Below are 13874 nucleotides of genomic sequence, written 5' to 3' on the forward strand. Positions count from 1 at the left end.
ATGTTATTTCCCCTTCGGTCCCTTTGGCTCGACATGATTTCAATTATCGAACAAAACGACACATCTGTTTGCTTCTTTGTCGTTCCACTCATTTCATGTTGACGTATTGTATTTCATGTTTTACCCTAATGTGTTCTCTGATCAACTCAAATCCCAATCATGATTGTTTGCCACTAAACAACAAACGCTCACCAACCCTTAATATCGTCCGGCTTTAATGGAATTACCTCAACGTCCCTCAATCTATCATTCCTGGTCTTTCATACGTGCTTTGTTGGATGCAGGTATCGCCACTCCTGTAGTTCCCAACGAACATCAGCTTACACCTCAGCCTCCAACGAGCGCAAGTGGAATGGACGATGTTCCGTCTTCAGCTGGAGTCAACGTAGATGATATGTTCCAAGCTGAAACCGGCTTAGACGGTGATGACGAGGATGAAGATGATGGAGGTGAGTTGACAACTAAGCTCATCAGTCCCCTTCCAAATATCTCCCACAATTCACTTAGGTGATATCCTTTGTACATCGCTGATCCGATCTTGATGTATAGATGTCACGGAAGGTCCATCAGGCAAGAGACAACGTTCTGAAGGAGGACCCAGCGGATTCACCTATGTCGAAAAAGACGGTGAACCCAGTAGACGGAAAATCAAGATTGAATACATAAATGATAAATCAAGAAGACACATTACCTTTTCCAAACGAAAAGCTGGTATCATGAAGAAAGTGAGTACGATTTTACAGTAGTTCCACCTATGCTTTCAACAATGCTGATTGCGTTGTACCTGCTAGGCATACGAATTATCAATCCTTACTGGTACACAAGTTTTACTGCTTGTCGTCTCTGAGACCGGCTTGGTTTATACTTTTACCACTACCAAACTTCAACCACTTGTTCAAAAAGCCGAAGGAAAGAGTTTGATTCAGGTGAGTTTACTTTCTGTTGAAAAGTTGTGTAGCTTCTATGTTTGCCTCTGTTATGCAGAACATTTAGCTAATCGGACTTGTCCAAGGCATGCCTCAACGCCCCTGACGGGTTTGGACCTGACGGGCAACCACTCGGTGGTCCGGTCGCGCCCACAAAAGCTAAGAACGGTGGACTTGCGATCCGACCTCACAAACTCACCGCAGCGGCATCAGCAGCAATGGCAGCTTCTGCTCAAGCAGCATCTGATGAACATGCTTCTCATGGTGGTCAACAATCTCAACAGAGTATCAACCAAGCACAAGCACAAGCACAAGCACAAGCACAACAAGCGCAAGCGCACGCCCAGGCACAAGCTGATGCTGCAGCATCGATAGGTCAGGGCACACCTGCTGCATCTCGACCGAAGAAAAGAATGCCAAGTAAGAAAAGACAAGCTTCTTCAGCAGCCGCAGCAGCATCGAGCCAACAACCTGTTTTACCTGAATTGGATATTCCTCCCGTACCCCAAATCCCTGATATACATAGACAACAAAGCCCTCATACGCAACACCCTTCTTCGGGTGGTTTGATTGACCCTTCGTTACATTCACCCTTATCAGCTGGTTTCCACATCCCACCTGAATATCAACAAGGTGGTCAACAACAACATCCAGGTGGTTTGAGTCCTAATCCACATCACGCACAACATCAACAACATCATCATCAACAACAACAACATCAACAGCAACAGCAACATTATTATCCACCGCCACCAGATGGATATCCATATTACGCTCCACCACCTCAACATCAAGGTCATCCAGGTTATATGAACATACATCATCATCAGATGTTTCAACAGCAACAACAACAACCTCATTTGAGGGGTTGATGATCACATCAAGGGCCAGGACGTGGAGGGTGGTGTAGACGATGATAATGGTTTGTTGCTTTGTTCATTTTAGTGGAAGGACTTTTTTGTCTCCTCAATTTGTTGTGTTCTTGATGGTGTAAGGAAGTATACACGGTGTTTTCGTTTTCTATTTTTTATCCCCTTTTCTTCTAATAAACATGGTTGAATATCGTCCTCGACAACGAGCGATAAATCACGTTTGTTATACATATATGTTCGTTTGGTTTCCGGGTGATTACTAGTAGAGTTCTCACTATAAATGTAATACCACCCTTCATACAAAGTGTTGACAATGATACCATTATGCAATCAAGTATAGTTCAAGGTTGGTCCACTGGAAGATTCTTGCTTCGCAGTGTGATATCACACCTCAGCCCTGGTGATGATGCCACTATTGGAGAAGGAATTGAGTTATCTTTGAAGGAATTTGACGGTTGATCAGCTTCCTCTGGCTATGCATTGCATCTCTTGAGGCGGTTCTAATGTCATGCTCGCAACGAGTCAATAAGCCATCGTATACATATAGTATCCTACATAATCTGAATCGTCATTATCTGTTGTCATCATCGTTTCTCACCGTGATCGTCGTCATCGTCATCGTCGTCAATATGATTATATCGTTCAACGTTCACCATATTTCTACGGTGATCCAGATATATTCATGGATCTATTCACCTGAGTGATTAGGTCTGAGTACCAGTATCACTCTTGTTGGCAGAGGTTTGATTACCGGTACTCTGAGTGGTATCCGATTGTTTCTGAATTTGCCCACCGAGCGCTGAAGCTTTAGCGAAATTTCTGGCTGCGCTAAAAGTTACGCCAGCGCCTTGCGGGAAACCGGCTGAGAGCGCTTTCCAACTGTCACTATTGATTCGGTGAGAAAAACACGGTCAACTCAACTCGGGTGACTCTGGTATCTGAGAGCGAGAAAACGTCTATATTGATGAATGTGGAATGGATGGCAAATTCTTATATGTACATGACGATGATAGATGATGAGGTAAGTCAGTTAACTTACTTGACCGATTGGGAAGTGGTAGATGCACCAAAGACAGTAGCGATTGTTGATCTTATTTGTTGTTCTTGAGATGCATTGGAAGGATCCCAACTATCCTTTTCACTTGCACTGTATTATGTTGCACACGTGTTTTGTAATTGTTAGTAAGTTACACAGAATAATATGTTTAGAAAATAAGTGGTTTTTCCTCGAGCTCTGAAGAAACGGACTGCCACATGACATTGAGAAAGACGAAGGATAGATACGGTAATCGGGTCAAACTCACGTGCGGGGCATGGTGATCAGTTATGAGTTATTGGATAGACTAATTGGCTTTGATATAGATCTAAAGTAACTGAAGTACTGGAATGATGAGTTATTGATGAAATTGGTAACTTATATTTTATGGACTATTTCTTCGTCTATTTATACCTTTTTTTTCTTTCCCACACACAGATCGGTCTTCTTGTGAATTTGAACGTTGGGCGAGCCCATTGGGTCTTCTGATACGATGAGGTCAAATCTAATGAAAATCATCGACGATGATGAATAAAAGAGAGACCCGTAAATGAATCCTCCAGGTCAAGATGAAGAAGAGCAATTTAATGTACGAGTAATGAGAATCTTGAACCTCACAACTTCTTTTTCGTTTGATTCACTTTTTAATTATGGAGGTCTTCTTCCTTCTCATTAGAGGATCAAAATGACGATATCTATGACTGATAGAGACCACCCAATGCGCTTGGAACCTGTGCGGGTACATTGTGCGTCATACAAAGTCAAGTACGCGTTGAGGGTTACCTTCTCATCATAGTATTCGCCATATGTACAGTATTCTATCAAGGAAGGCTAAGTAATATATTACTATTCCTTTCTTCTTTCAAATTGCTTTTTGACTTTAGAGATTTAATGAGAACGCATTTGCATCGTTACAGTACTCACCCGCCATCTGCGCAGTACTCATATCTCACATAGGGAGGGTCCGCAATATGGCTTCCCTCCTTTTTTCGTCCAAATTGCTTTTTACTTTATGAATTAAATTACAACCCAATTGAACATGTATAATCTTATGATGCCCATAGTTGCTGTAGCAAAACGCATGTTCATCTCTGTTCTGGATTAAAATGATGCTACATATGTATTTCGTGAACATTCCATAACAAATTGTCCGAAGGCGAAGTGAACATTGCTCCTCTATCTTTGATAACAGATCTTCCACTAATCTATACCGATCAACATGGCACTTCCAATATTGCCTCAATAATCCTTTTCCACCTCCTAAGCGAGAGGCGCAATGAGAAGTCGACACTCGTGTTTTTAATCCTTCACATCCTCGTCCCAATAAAAGCCTTCCTCCGACCAGTCCAACATCCTCTTGGCTTTTGAACAATCGAATAGGCCTTGATTACCTCTTATCAATCCTCTAATCTTACCTTCTTTAACGATATCTGGATAATATTCATTCAGAAGATCCATCGTTGAGCGCTGTTGACATATGGTAGGAGCAACAATGAAGAAAGTTTCATGTGAACCTTCGTTGAATCTATTTGTCGGTGAAGTCAATCCTGCTAAACAAGCTCTTGAGACTGATAGAGAAGATACCCATCCCCACAGATCTTTCCTTTCTCCTCCTAATTCAATTAGTGATTTTCGATTGACAGATTCAGGTCTAACCACTCCATGGAAGCGTAAAGACGCTACTCGGAGTGAAGGATGTTTGCGAACGAATGAGTCAGATTGAAGTTCACAGAAACTGTTAAAAGTCCTATCAGTCATTCATGTATCGTAAGTGCACCCGGTGAGGAATTTATGGCTGCACTCACTACTTGCTCAGAGAATACGCATCTTCAGGTCGACAAGGATGTCTCTCATCCAAAGGCAAATAATCGAATGTGGTACTTTTCGAAAACACTATTGTAGCATGCATGATACTGTATCAGCTGAAAATGATACTCGACCAGTCAAGTAAAGAACGATCACTCACACATGCCAATAGCGTTGACACTTGAAGCCAATACGACTCTATTGATACCTAGTTCAGCAGCTATCGAAAGTGTGTTGTATGACATGGATACATTTGCGTTATGAACTTCCTGTAGTTTTGCGAAGGAGGTTTGAGGGAGATCGGACTAAATTAGCTTTTATCCTTCTTAGAACCAGCTTTTTACAAGGAGAAGTTGGAAAGTTGCGAAAGTTGCGAATGAATCAAGTGAAGATCACTCACATTTTGTGACTTAGATCCACCGGTGATTGATCTACCATCTACATCAGGTCCATTTGGGATCATAGCTAAATGGACCAATGAATTACAATGTGATTCTTTACATGCTTTTTTGTAATCTTCATAATCAAGTGATGAGATTTGTTTATAAGTATATCCTTTTTCCGATAATTTCAAATGGTCAGGTAAGATTGTTGATTGATGATTTGGATCAACTATATCCATTGCCAAAACTGTATGACCTTGATCTAACGCTAATTCAACTAGACAAGTTCCTACTAATCCAGCAGATCCAGTGATCCCAATTACAAGTGGTGTTGTAACGCTATTGATACCGAATGTCGCGTTGATAGGTGAGGCAGAAGGTGTGTTGATTGGCGTGTATTCGGGCGTAGGAAGTGATCCTAGTGATTTTGGAGGGTCGATCATCATCTTCATTGGTTTGTTCTTGTGGTTCCAAAATACGATCAATACTATCGTTATCGCAGAATCTTGTGTTGAGGATGTTTCTATTAACCAACCTATACCAAAGACTTTTCTCAAGTGAATTTCGTCAAGATTTAACTCCCTTGGAAGGGAAGATCCTGTTTTCGTGTTCGCTTTCTGACTATCTGACTATAGTGATATACTTTCAATGACACACGAAGAACATGGAGGAAAGTGACAAGAGCGGATAAATCAACAAGTCGTACGTCGGGGATATAGTCTCCTTATATTTGATAGTAAGCTGATATTTCTTATCTTATGGGTTGACGACTCATATTTTTTCTGCCCCACTCAATTTAGAGTTCCCCCACTTATCTGTTCTTATTGATATATGACACAACGACAGCTTTTGCCGATAGCTGGGTGTGAAGGAGAACGGATTAGGGGATGTGTATGAAGGGTATGACTACTGTGGATGGTTCCATAGCTTGGGAAATGGAAAGTTCGTTTCGAGATGGATGAAACAGCAGATGAAATCGTCGACTATACACAAATCGATCGTTCATTCACGTATGATGTGTGTTACATCTTTGGGTTCCAACCAAAACCCCCCGAAAGAGGGTTTCATCATGTCGTGAGCATACACTACTAAATGCTTTTCGGCACATTCGCCTAACTAAAGTATGTCTGTCCCTCTGTATGCCGCTGTTACAGATAAGACCGATGTGCACATGTGTAGAATTTACATCTGGAGACCCCGATACACCGGCCGCGGATCACATCACATACATTACTAATTGATTGATTGATTGATTGATGGCCCTGGAATATGATGTAGAGATAGCCGATAACGTCGGCAACAGTCAAGCGGAGGTTGGGATGGCATGCACGTAGAAGGGATTTTTGTAGACGTATCCATACATCCCGTCGCATCAATACTCGAGTATGCATCCTACATCTCACACAGACATAGGCACGTCGTGAAACATCATATATACTAGAACAGTGTTTATCTCCTGTTATTTGTTACATGTGATCATCCATCCATCAATCAGTCAATCAATCAATCAACACTTCCTTAACCTTTCTCCTGGATTCCCATTCCCATTCCAATTTATTCTTCCGATAACCGAGCACTTACTGTCAATAGTTCGATCATCCCATTATACGTTCCTGCGCCCTCCTTGTGATACCCTATTCTTATACCGACAATAAACCCGGCAAAGATGTTTGAGGGATTCGAGCAGTTTCAAGTACCGGTTCATAGTCTATTCCTGAACAAGGAACTCGAGATCTTTTGCAGAAAGAAGGGTAATGGTAAGAAAGCTATTTTACTCTTACATGGATATCCACAGACCAGCCAGTGAGTGATATTTTCTCTCTCTATCTCACCCTCATTGCACTCCGTGCATGTCGTCATCTCTACACTATCTAAAGTCGTTTGTGTTCTGAAAAATGACGAGCCAAAGGAGATTGTTCCTAATTATGACGAATGTATTTTGCACAGTATATGGAACAAAATAGCACCGAAGCTGTCTGAGGAATATACGGTAGTAGCAACGGATTTGAGGGGTAAGTTTAGTACCCTTACGATGCAAATGGTAGGTCTATATTAATCTAATTCATTATTCCTAGGCTATGGACAATCATCTAAACCACCAGGATCAAAGAGTCATGAAGAATATTCTAAACGAGAGATGGCATCTGACCAAGTCCAAGTCATGTAAGTACTTGACTTCTCTTCACCATCCCATAACACCCAAAGTACGTTCAAAGCCCCCAGTCATCTTTCCCCTTGAATGATTCGCATCACATGATATAAAGCTAATTCATCGATATGGGACGTGATCAGGCAACATTTCGGTTATGATGAATTTTACATTATAGCTCATGATAGAGGTGCGAGGGTAGCACATAGATTAGCTTTGGATAATCCATCAAAAGTAAAAGGTATGATGTTGTTAGATATAGCTCCTACCCTATACATGTACGATAACACCGATATGGCATTTGTGAGTTTGATGTAAAGGTTTCGACGTGGGAGCTTCCATTCAGAAAGGAACGGAGTGATATCTTCTCACTCCGCTGACTGTGATAGATTTATAGGCTAAAGGATATTGGCATTGGTTCTTCCTTATTCAAGAGTCGCCTGGACCTGTGAGTTGAACTTCCTTCAAAACTTACCAAAGGAAAATGGCCGACTTATCAAAATATACCTGTCGTGACTGATATATAGGAGAATATGATCATGTCTGGACCCGAGCAATTTTGGCAAGCCATGGCGGGACGTCCTTCGCATCAAGGTGTCAATTGGTCCGAAGAAGATTTAAAGGAATATAAAAGTAAACTGTTTACTGAAGAAACAGTACATGCCGTGAGTAATGGAACCCAGTGACTTAGAATTCCTAAGCTGTAAGCTGAATACGTGGTATGGTGAAATAGTCATGTGAAGATTATAGAGCAGCCGCAACGATAGATCTAGAACATGACCGAGCCTCAAGCTCTTCAGGAGATAAGATATCCATACCTAAATTGGTGGTATTATGGGGTAAGAAAGGATTAATCGAATCCTATAACTCAGGAGATGTCGTTGGAGTCTGGAAAGAATGGATAAATTCATCTGTTACACAAATCAAAGGAAAAGGTGTGGATTCAGGGCATTATATTCCGGAAGAAAAATGGGATGATATTCTGGAAGAAAGTAAATGGTTGTTCGAAGAATAAGAGTAAGAAGCATACAGATTGATGAGGAACCTTCCAGCTGGCTGACATGTAGCGATTGTGACATGAAATGGTTATGGGAACATCTTGTGTGTAAATAGAATACACAGAATGAGCTCAAAAGTGGCGCAAAGCGAATGCATAACATACTAACTGTAAACCTCTGACTTCTCCATCTCCTTTGCCTCCACGATTTTTGACTTCTGACCTGCCTACCTACATGACATATAGAGTGAGCTTTAAAAAAGTATTGAATCGCCGTTTCGCTGCTCGCAACATTGCTTCTTATTTCGTCTTGAACACTGAAGATAGTTGACGTAAAAATCCAGGTTTCATAGAGGAAGTGGAACTAGCACCGGAGTTCTGAGAATTGTATGTTGCAGTAGTCTCTGATTTAGACAGCTGAAAATGCGATTGATCATGTCATCTACTTGATTTTGATTTGTAATCGAAACAATCTACTCACATGTGTTCCTTCGCTGTTGTTCTGGTTGTGGGTATCATCTTCGTTGGTGCCTTTGCTGGTGGTAGCATCATCTTTCTGCTATGATGAATCCCACGAGATTTCCAGGTTAATTGCATTGGCTTTCAAATCTTATGGGAAAGTAAGTGTATGGAGATACTCACAACGTGCTCAAATACGGGAAATGAGAAATATCCCTCGGCATTTGAGGGACTGTTGATCCGTCTAGGAGTACTGCTTTTTCGAGCGCTACCCGGTCGACTACTGGCAGCTGTTGAAGTCGATGGCATTATTTCCGGATTTGATGAATATTACTTTAGTCTGGATAAGAGGAAAGAAGAGTTTTCTTATCACTTAGAGGTGATTATAGTAACTTATAGCAGTAGAATATTGGATACTGATGTAGTGTTTCGCATTTCTTTATATGTTATTTTTTGAATGGAAAGGTTAACTCGTCCCCTCCCGACTGCAGCGGACAAGAAAGTCCCCTCTATACTCTGATCAGAACGGTCCCTCTCTCAAGCGAACGAATAAAGGATAACATGGACGAGTTGATTGGAAGCTTCAATTTTCATTTCAAATCATATCAACGTGATTCAGAACATATAAGTGATTTATTCAAGTACTCGCTTATCCCCTTGTTCCTTTGATGATTATTTGAGAATTGTCGGAATTCGATATGATGATACGCGTAAGAAGATTGAGCTCTTTGGTTAAGCTGAACATCGAAGTCCTTTGTTAGACAAAACGTTGTTCGTTGTTTTCATAAGATGAATGGACTCAGAGCAACCTCTGCTTTGCTCCAAGGCTGGACTGAAAGTCTTCGAATTCACTTATCTTCATTTTTAGGCGAGCTCATGTGAATCACAAGTTGTTTCATACTGTAAGCTTGCAATAACCTTTGTTGGGAATATCTCGGGAAATTTCTCATGCTATCTAACGCATGAGTACAAAACAACAGATTAAGCGAAAAATACTTGTAGACTTCCCATCCCATGAAATGGACTGAAGACTGTATTCTAAGTTATTGTCCCAGGAGCTTCTCGTCGATCAGAATTTGACCTTCTCTCCAACGGGCAGTGTGCTTCGAACGAGTGCAATTGGAAGAATGAACCAAAACTATATTCATGCATGATCCGAGATATCATGCATGATTCAATTTAACCTTTCAAGAAGTCGTATATACAAGAAGACCAACCTTTGCTACAAAAGACAACACCATCTAAAAAGTTCGGACATTGACATAGATCCGATTACGATAACACCGATGTGAACAGCGACCAGCGCCTTCACCTCATATATACTACTCACCGGATCTTCACTGAGGTCCTAAACTCGTGAACAAATACGAAACCCAAATTGGGAGTTCTTCAAAACCACAGGTTCAACTGCTCAGACTTGTACAGCCTGTTGTATTTGAGAATTGATAAAAGCGCTTCCTGCACCTCTACCTTCCACTAAACCTTTTGCTATTTCAGCTACTTCATCCATTTGTTCTTCTACTCCAGTTTGCATAGCGTTTGACATGACTTCTTTCAGCGTCAATCCTGAATTAGCCTCAAGTGTTTGAGTGACTAGTGTACGTGTTGAAGAGATTGTTGATGTAGAAGATCCCGGTAGGGTATTTAAGGTGGTGGTAGTAGTCGAAATGGAAGTAGATTGTGGAACATGTGATAGATGTTGTGAGAAAAGTGAAGGTTCAGCTGTGAAAGCAACACATCCACGTGATTAGCATTAATTATGATTCACTATCTTCCAAAGGCAATTTCGAGTAACTCACCACCTAGTGATTCTTTCACAGTTGCTTCTGCAGCTTGTCTCACAGCTACAGGATTCATTTCCATGATCACATTCCTTTCCATGACGGCTACACCTTCAGTCGCACCTGTACGAGCAGCGACTGCTAATTCAGATGTGATGAGAGCTGCTTCTTCTCTCGCGGCGGAAAACATGGTTCGTACGGCTGCCATGGGTATAGGTGGATTGAGTTGTTTACGAGATAAAATGATAAGTTGTAGGATTGGATGACTATGATGGCTGCTTAAGGTGGTCGAGTATCGGGATGATTGTGGGTCGCTGTGAAGTGATTATAGAATATACGTTATGGAAGAAAGAGAAGAAAAGAGAAAAGGTGATGTTAAAAGTCAATGAATGTTTTCAGGTGGCGATGAAGAGGCCGAGATTTGGGAATGAAACTTTGGTGGAGACGATCAGGCACCCTATGACGTTTTTGAGTCAGTCAGCTATAACTCCGACTTTGTAATGGGATGATTAGATATTTTGTAATGATATCATTGTTGAGGGGTGTTCAGCGTTGTAATGGGTGATTACAACTGCATTAGCCTTTCTACTGGATCTCCTTAATTATACTACTATACCTTCGCACACGCAACCACGTGATTTTGATTCCGTTCAAGCAGGATTCGTTCAGGTTTATTGTTGGCAACAGTGGGTTTTGACAAGCGTAATTCATCCAACTTTGTTTAAAGATGCGATTGTCTTCATGGCAGGAACTATATTGAACGAATCCAGTCACCATGTCATCCTCAGCATGGCCGCCAGAGCTGAAGTGAGCTTCTCGTCCTCTATCTCTCCACAGGCACCCAACTGACTGTGTCTTTGATAGAGCTTGGGTCCAACAATGTCTCGCCAAAGCAACGATCTCGAATAAGGATGCCGTCAATTCAGAACTGAAGCAGGTGGGTCATTCGTCCGCTTGTTTCTGATTCGATGTTGAGCGTAAATTCTGACATACTATGGCCTTGCAGATCTTGTTCAAAGCTCACGCTGATGGGTCGATCAATACTACGGATTGGACCAAAGTAGAACTTAATTCGTAAGTGATCATCATGCGTCTGCTTGCCCTAGTATCATCGTTATGTTTCGACGGCTGAAGATAAGGATCCCTTCGTAGCTTGAAAGCGCAAGCTCAACGGACAACTCATGTACCCGTACCTCCTCGAATAAATATAACGACCGCTTCATTTTCTACGCCCTTCACCGCAGCTCCAGCGAGCACCTCTTTCAATCCTTCAACTTATCTTTCGTCATCTGCCGCTGGTGGTCCAAGTTCTTCTTCAACAGCAACAAACACAACAACAGAGAAGAAAAAGAAGAAGAAGAAGTAAGCTACCTTTCCCTCATCTTATGATGTATTGATGTTCAGCTAACATGGGTTTAATATAGGAATGACGGGAGTGCTAAATCATCTTTCCCTACACCGTATCATTTCATTTCTTCAGCAGAAGAACAGGAAGCACTTGCTAAACGAGCAGCCAGATTTCAAAAGCCTTCCACATCGGCAACTTCTTCATCGATGGCTGGGGGCGTTGGACGGTGGTTCGATGGTGGTGACGAAGAAGGTTCATTGAATGCGTCAGGATTGGTCCCTGGGCAGGTAGGTAAAAGGAAAATGAGAGGTAAAGGTGGTTTGGGCTATAGTGGTGATGAAGTGATGGAGGTCGATCCTGTAAGTTCAGCTTTTGACAAGGAGAGTTACTCAGCTGCATTGCGGTATGTGTACGAATTTTGAGAGCTGATGTAGAACTTGATATAGAACGTAATTGATTGGGATAAGCATACTATAAGAGGGACAAGTACTAAACTGGAAAAATCGTATTTACGACTAACATCTGTAAGTGAACTTGATCCAACTCTTATCAAAAACCTTTCGCCTCAGAACCTTAGATTCATGTACAAGCTTACTGATAAATCACTCTTTCGATTTTCAGGAGCCGAATCCAGCTGACGTTCGACCTCTTCAAATACTCAAACAAACCTTACAGTTGCTAAAAGGGAAATGGAGAGATAACCATAATTACGCATATGCGTTAGATCAATTCAAGAGTATGAGACAGGATCTGACAGTGAGCCCCTATTGCTGTTTGCGACTGATTTATATTCACTGCGCGAACCGTACTGATGATATCGATCCAGGTACAACGAATCAAGAACGATTTCACTGTCGAGGTATACGAAATCCACGCTCGTATTGCGTTAGAAGCGGTAAGCTAATCTAATGCCCACATTTTGAGCTCAGCTAACAACCTTTACAGAAGGATCTCGGTGAATACAATCAATGTCAAACTATGTTGCGTCAGTTGTATGAGTTAGGTATTAAAGGACACCCACAAGAATTCTTATCTTATCGAATCATGTATTTGCTACATACTAAGAACAGGAGTGGTAAGTAGTGTCTCGATTCTGTGCTCTTCGGATCGTTTTTGTTTTAATCTGCCTGAATCGCCTCGCTCAATCAGTGTGACTGACCTCATTTCACATCTACGTTAGATATGGCTGCTCTTTTGGCCCAACTGACCGCAGGCGAGAAATCCGATCCAGGAGTGAAGCATGCTCTAGACGTCCATGCTGCGTTAGCGACATCAAATTACGTTCGATTCTTTAGGTTGTTCGCCACCGCTCCGAATATGAGTGGATACATAATGGATCATTTTGTGGAAAGGGAAAGGATAGCTGCTTTAGCTATCATGTCGAAAGGGTACGTCAGGTCTCCGTAATACATTTCACCTCTTGAGACTGCAATTATATGCTGATGTAATTTGTGATCATAGATTCATGACTTTACCTCTCACTTACATCACTACCAGTCTAGCATTCGATTCAGAGGAAGAAGCAGATACATTCCTCTCAACTCACGATGCGGCGATTTATACTGCTCCCCAACCAGTCCAATCTAATAATCACTGGAAACCCATCAAGCCACCACCATTGCTCGAACGAATATGGGATTGTCGCAAAGCTCACGCGGCTTGCGCGAAGGGTATTGGCAAATATAGAGTGGTGGATCTAAAAGGTCAAGTTGATTGAACACCCGATAGAAAATATCATGTCTCATTTCTCGTTTCCCTATCTTCTCAATTCGCATCACGTCATATCTGGACTAATCATAAGCAATCAACCTTTCTTCTATACGTGATCGGAGAGAAAGGCAATAAGCATAAACAAAGGTAATGTTGTTTCTTTTTCGTTTCGTCATCTTTCTTGCATCAACAATTTGTGTGGTGGACTCGTTCATGACGCCCACGTGATAAAAGTCTTCACCATCTTGGAAGGGTGAGCAATCACTCGGTGTGGAGGGAAGAGAAGAAGTCATCAATATCTTGTAGACACAACTTCATTGAACAATCGAAGTCTCATCAAATCAATGCATCGTATCCCCATTTTATGAATCCTGACCGGCGAAAGGATAGAGACCGACACAGATCGT

General features: G+C 41.7%; 7 protein-coding genes across 7 annotated transcripts; 3 read left to right on the forward strand and 4 right to left on the reverse strand.

Annotated features, from left to right (window-relative positions):
* Positions 1 to 217: 217 nt before the first annotated feature.
* On the forward strand, positions 218 to 1798 carry IL334_003720 (uncharacterized protein; the record flags this gene model as incomplete). The annotated part of the gene is made up of 4 exons (XM_062935446.1): positions 218 to 449; positions 550 to 725; positions 792 to 926; positions 1013 to 1798. 4 exons carry the CDS (start codon positions 218 to 220, stop codon positions 1796 to 1798), a joined length of 1329 nt encoding a protein of 442 aa, XP_062791497.1.
* Positions 1799 to 2502: 704 nt separating this feature from the next.
* On the reverse strand, positions 2503 to 3113 carry IL334_003721 (uncharacterized protein; the record flags this gene model as incomplete). Its single annotated transcript, XM_062935447.1, has 3 exons — positions 2503 to 2683; positions 2838 to 2945; positions 3103 to 3113. The coding sequence occupies 3 exons, from the start codon at positions 3111 to 3113 to the stop codon at positions 2503 to 2505; spliced, it is 300 nt and encodes a 99-aa protein (XP_062791498.1).
* Positions 3114 to 4133: 1020 nt separating this feature from the next.
* IL334_003722 (uncharacterized protein) lies at positions 4134 to 5469 on the reverse strand (the record flags this gene model as incomplete). Its single annotated transcript, XM_062935448.1, has 4 exons — positions 4134 to 4569; positions 4640 to 4727; positions 4801 to 4909; positions 5041 to 5469. The coding sequence occupies 4 exons, from the start codon at positions 5467 to 5469 to the stop codon at positions 4134 to 4136; spliced, it is 1062 nt and encodes a 353-aa protein (XP_062791499.1).
* Positions 5470 to 6689: 1220 nt separating this feature from the next.
* Positions 6690 to 8187, forward strand: IL334_003723 (uncharacterized protein; the record flags this gene model as incomplete). Its single annotated transcript, XM_062935449.1, has 7 exons — positions 6690 to 6826; positions 6971 to 7035; positions 7099 to 7186; positions 7316 to 7475; positions 7570 to 7620; positions 7700 to 7837; positions 7906 to 8187. The coding sequence occupies 7 exons, from the start codon at positions 6690 to 6692 to the stop codon at positions 8185 to 8187; spliced, it is 921 nt and encodes a 306-aa protein (XP_062791500.1).
* A 282-nt stretch (positions 8188 to 8469) lies between these two features.
* On the reverse strand, positions 8470 to 8937 carry IL334_003724 (uncharacterized protein; the record flags this gene model as incomplete). Its single annotated transcript, XM_062935450.1, has 3 exons — positions 8470 to 8586; positions 8651 to 8728; positions 8812 to 8937. The coding sequence occupies 3 exons, from the start codon at positions 8935 to 8937 to the stop codon at positions 8470 to 8472; spliced, it is 321 nt and encodes a 106-aa protein (XP_062791501.1).
* Positions 8938 to 10039: 1102 nt separating this feature from the next.
* IL334_003725 (uncharacterized protein) lies at positions 10040 to 10617 on the reverse strand (the record flags this gene model as incomplete). The annotated part of the gene is made up of 2 exons (XM_062935451.1): positions 10040 to 10350; positions 10428 to 10617. 2 exons carry the CDS (start codon positions 10615 to 10617, stop codon positions 10040 to 10042), a joined length of 501 nt encoding a protein of 166 aa, XP_062791502.1.
* Positions 10618 to 11184: 567 nt separating this feature from the next.
* IL334_003726 (uncharacterized protein) lies at positions 11185 to 13474 on the forward strand (the record flags this gene model as incomplete). The annotated part of the gene is made up of 11 exons (XM_062935452.1): positions 11185 to 11216; positions 11274 to 11346; positions 11416 to 11483; positions 11562 to 11771; positions 11834 to 12116; positions 12204 to 12281; positions 12379 to 12513; positions 12584 to 12652; positions 12703 to 12832; positions 12938 to 13145; positions 13219 to 13474. 11 exons carry the CDS (start codon positions 11185 to 11187, stop codon positions 13472 to 13474), a joined length of 1542 nt encoding a protein of 513 aa, XP_062791503.1.
* Positions 13475 to 13874: the final 400 nt, after the last annotated feature.

This window comes from Kwoniella shivajii, chromosome 4 (assembly GCF_035658355.1).
Source record: "Kwoniella shivajii chromosome 4, complete sequence".
Taxonomy (NCBI): domain Eukaryota; kingdom Fungi; phylum Basidiomycota; class Tremellomycetes; order Tremellales; family Cryptococcaceae; genus Kwoniella; species Kwoniella shivajii.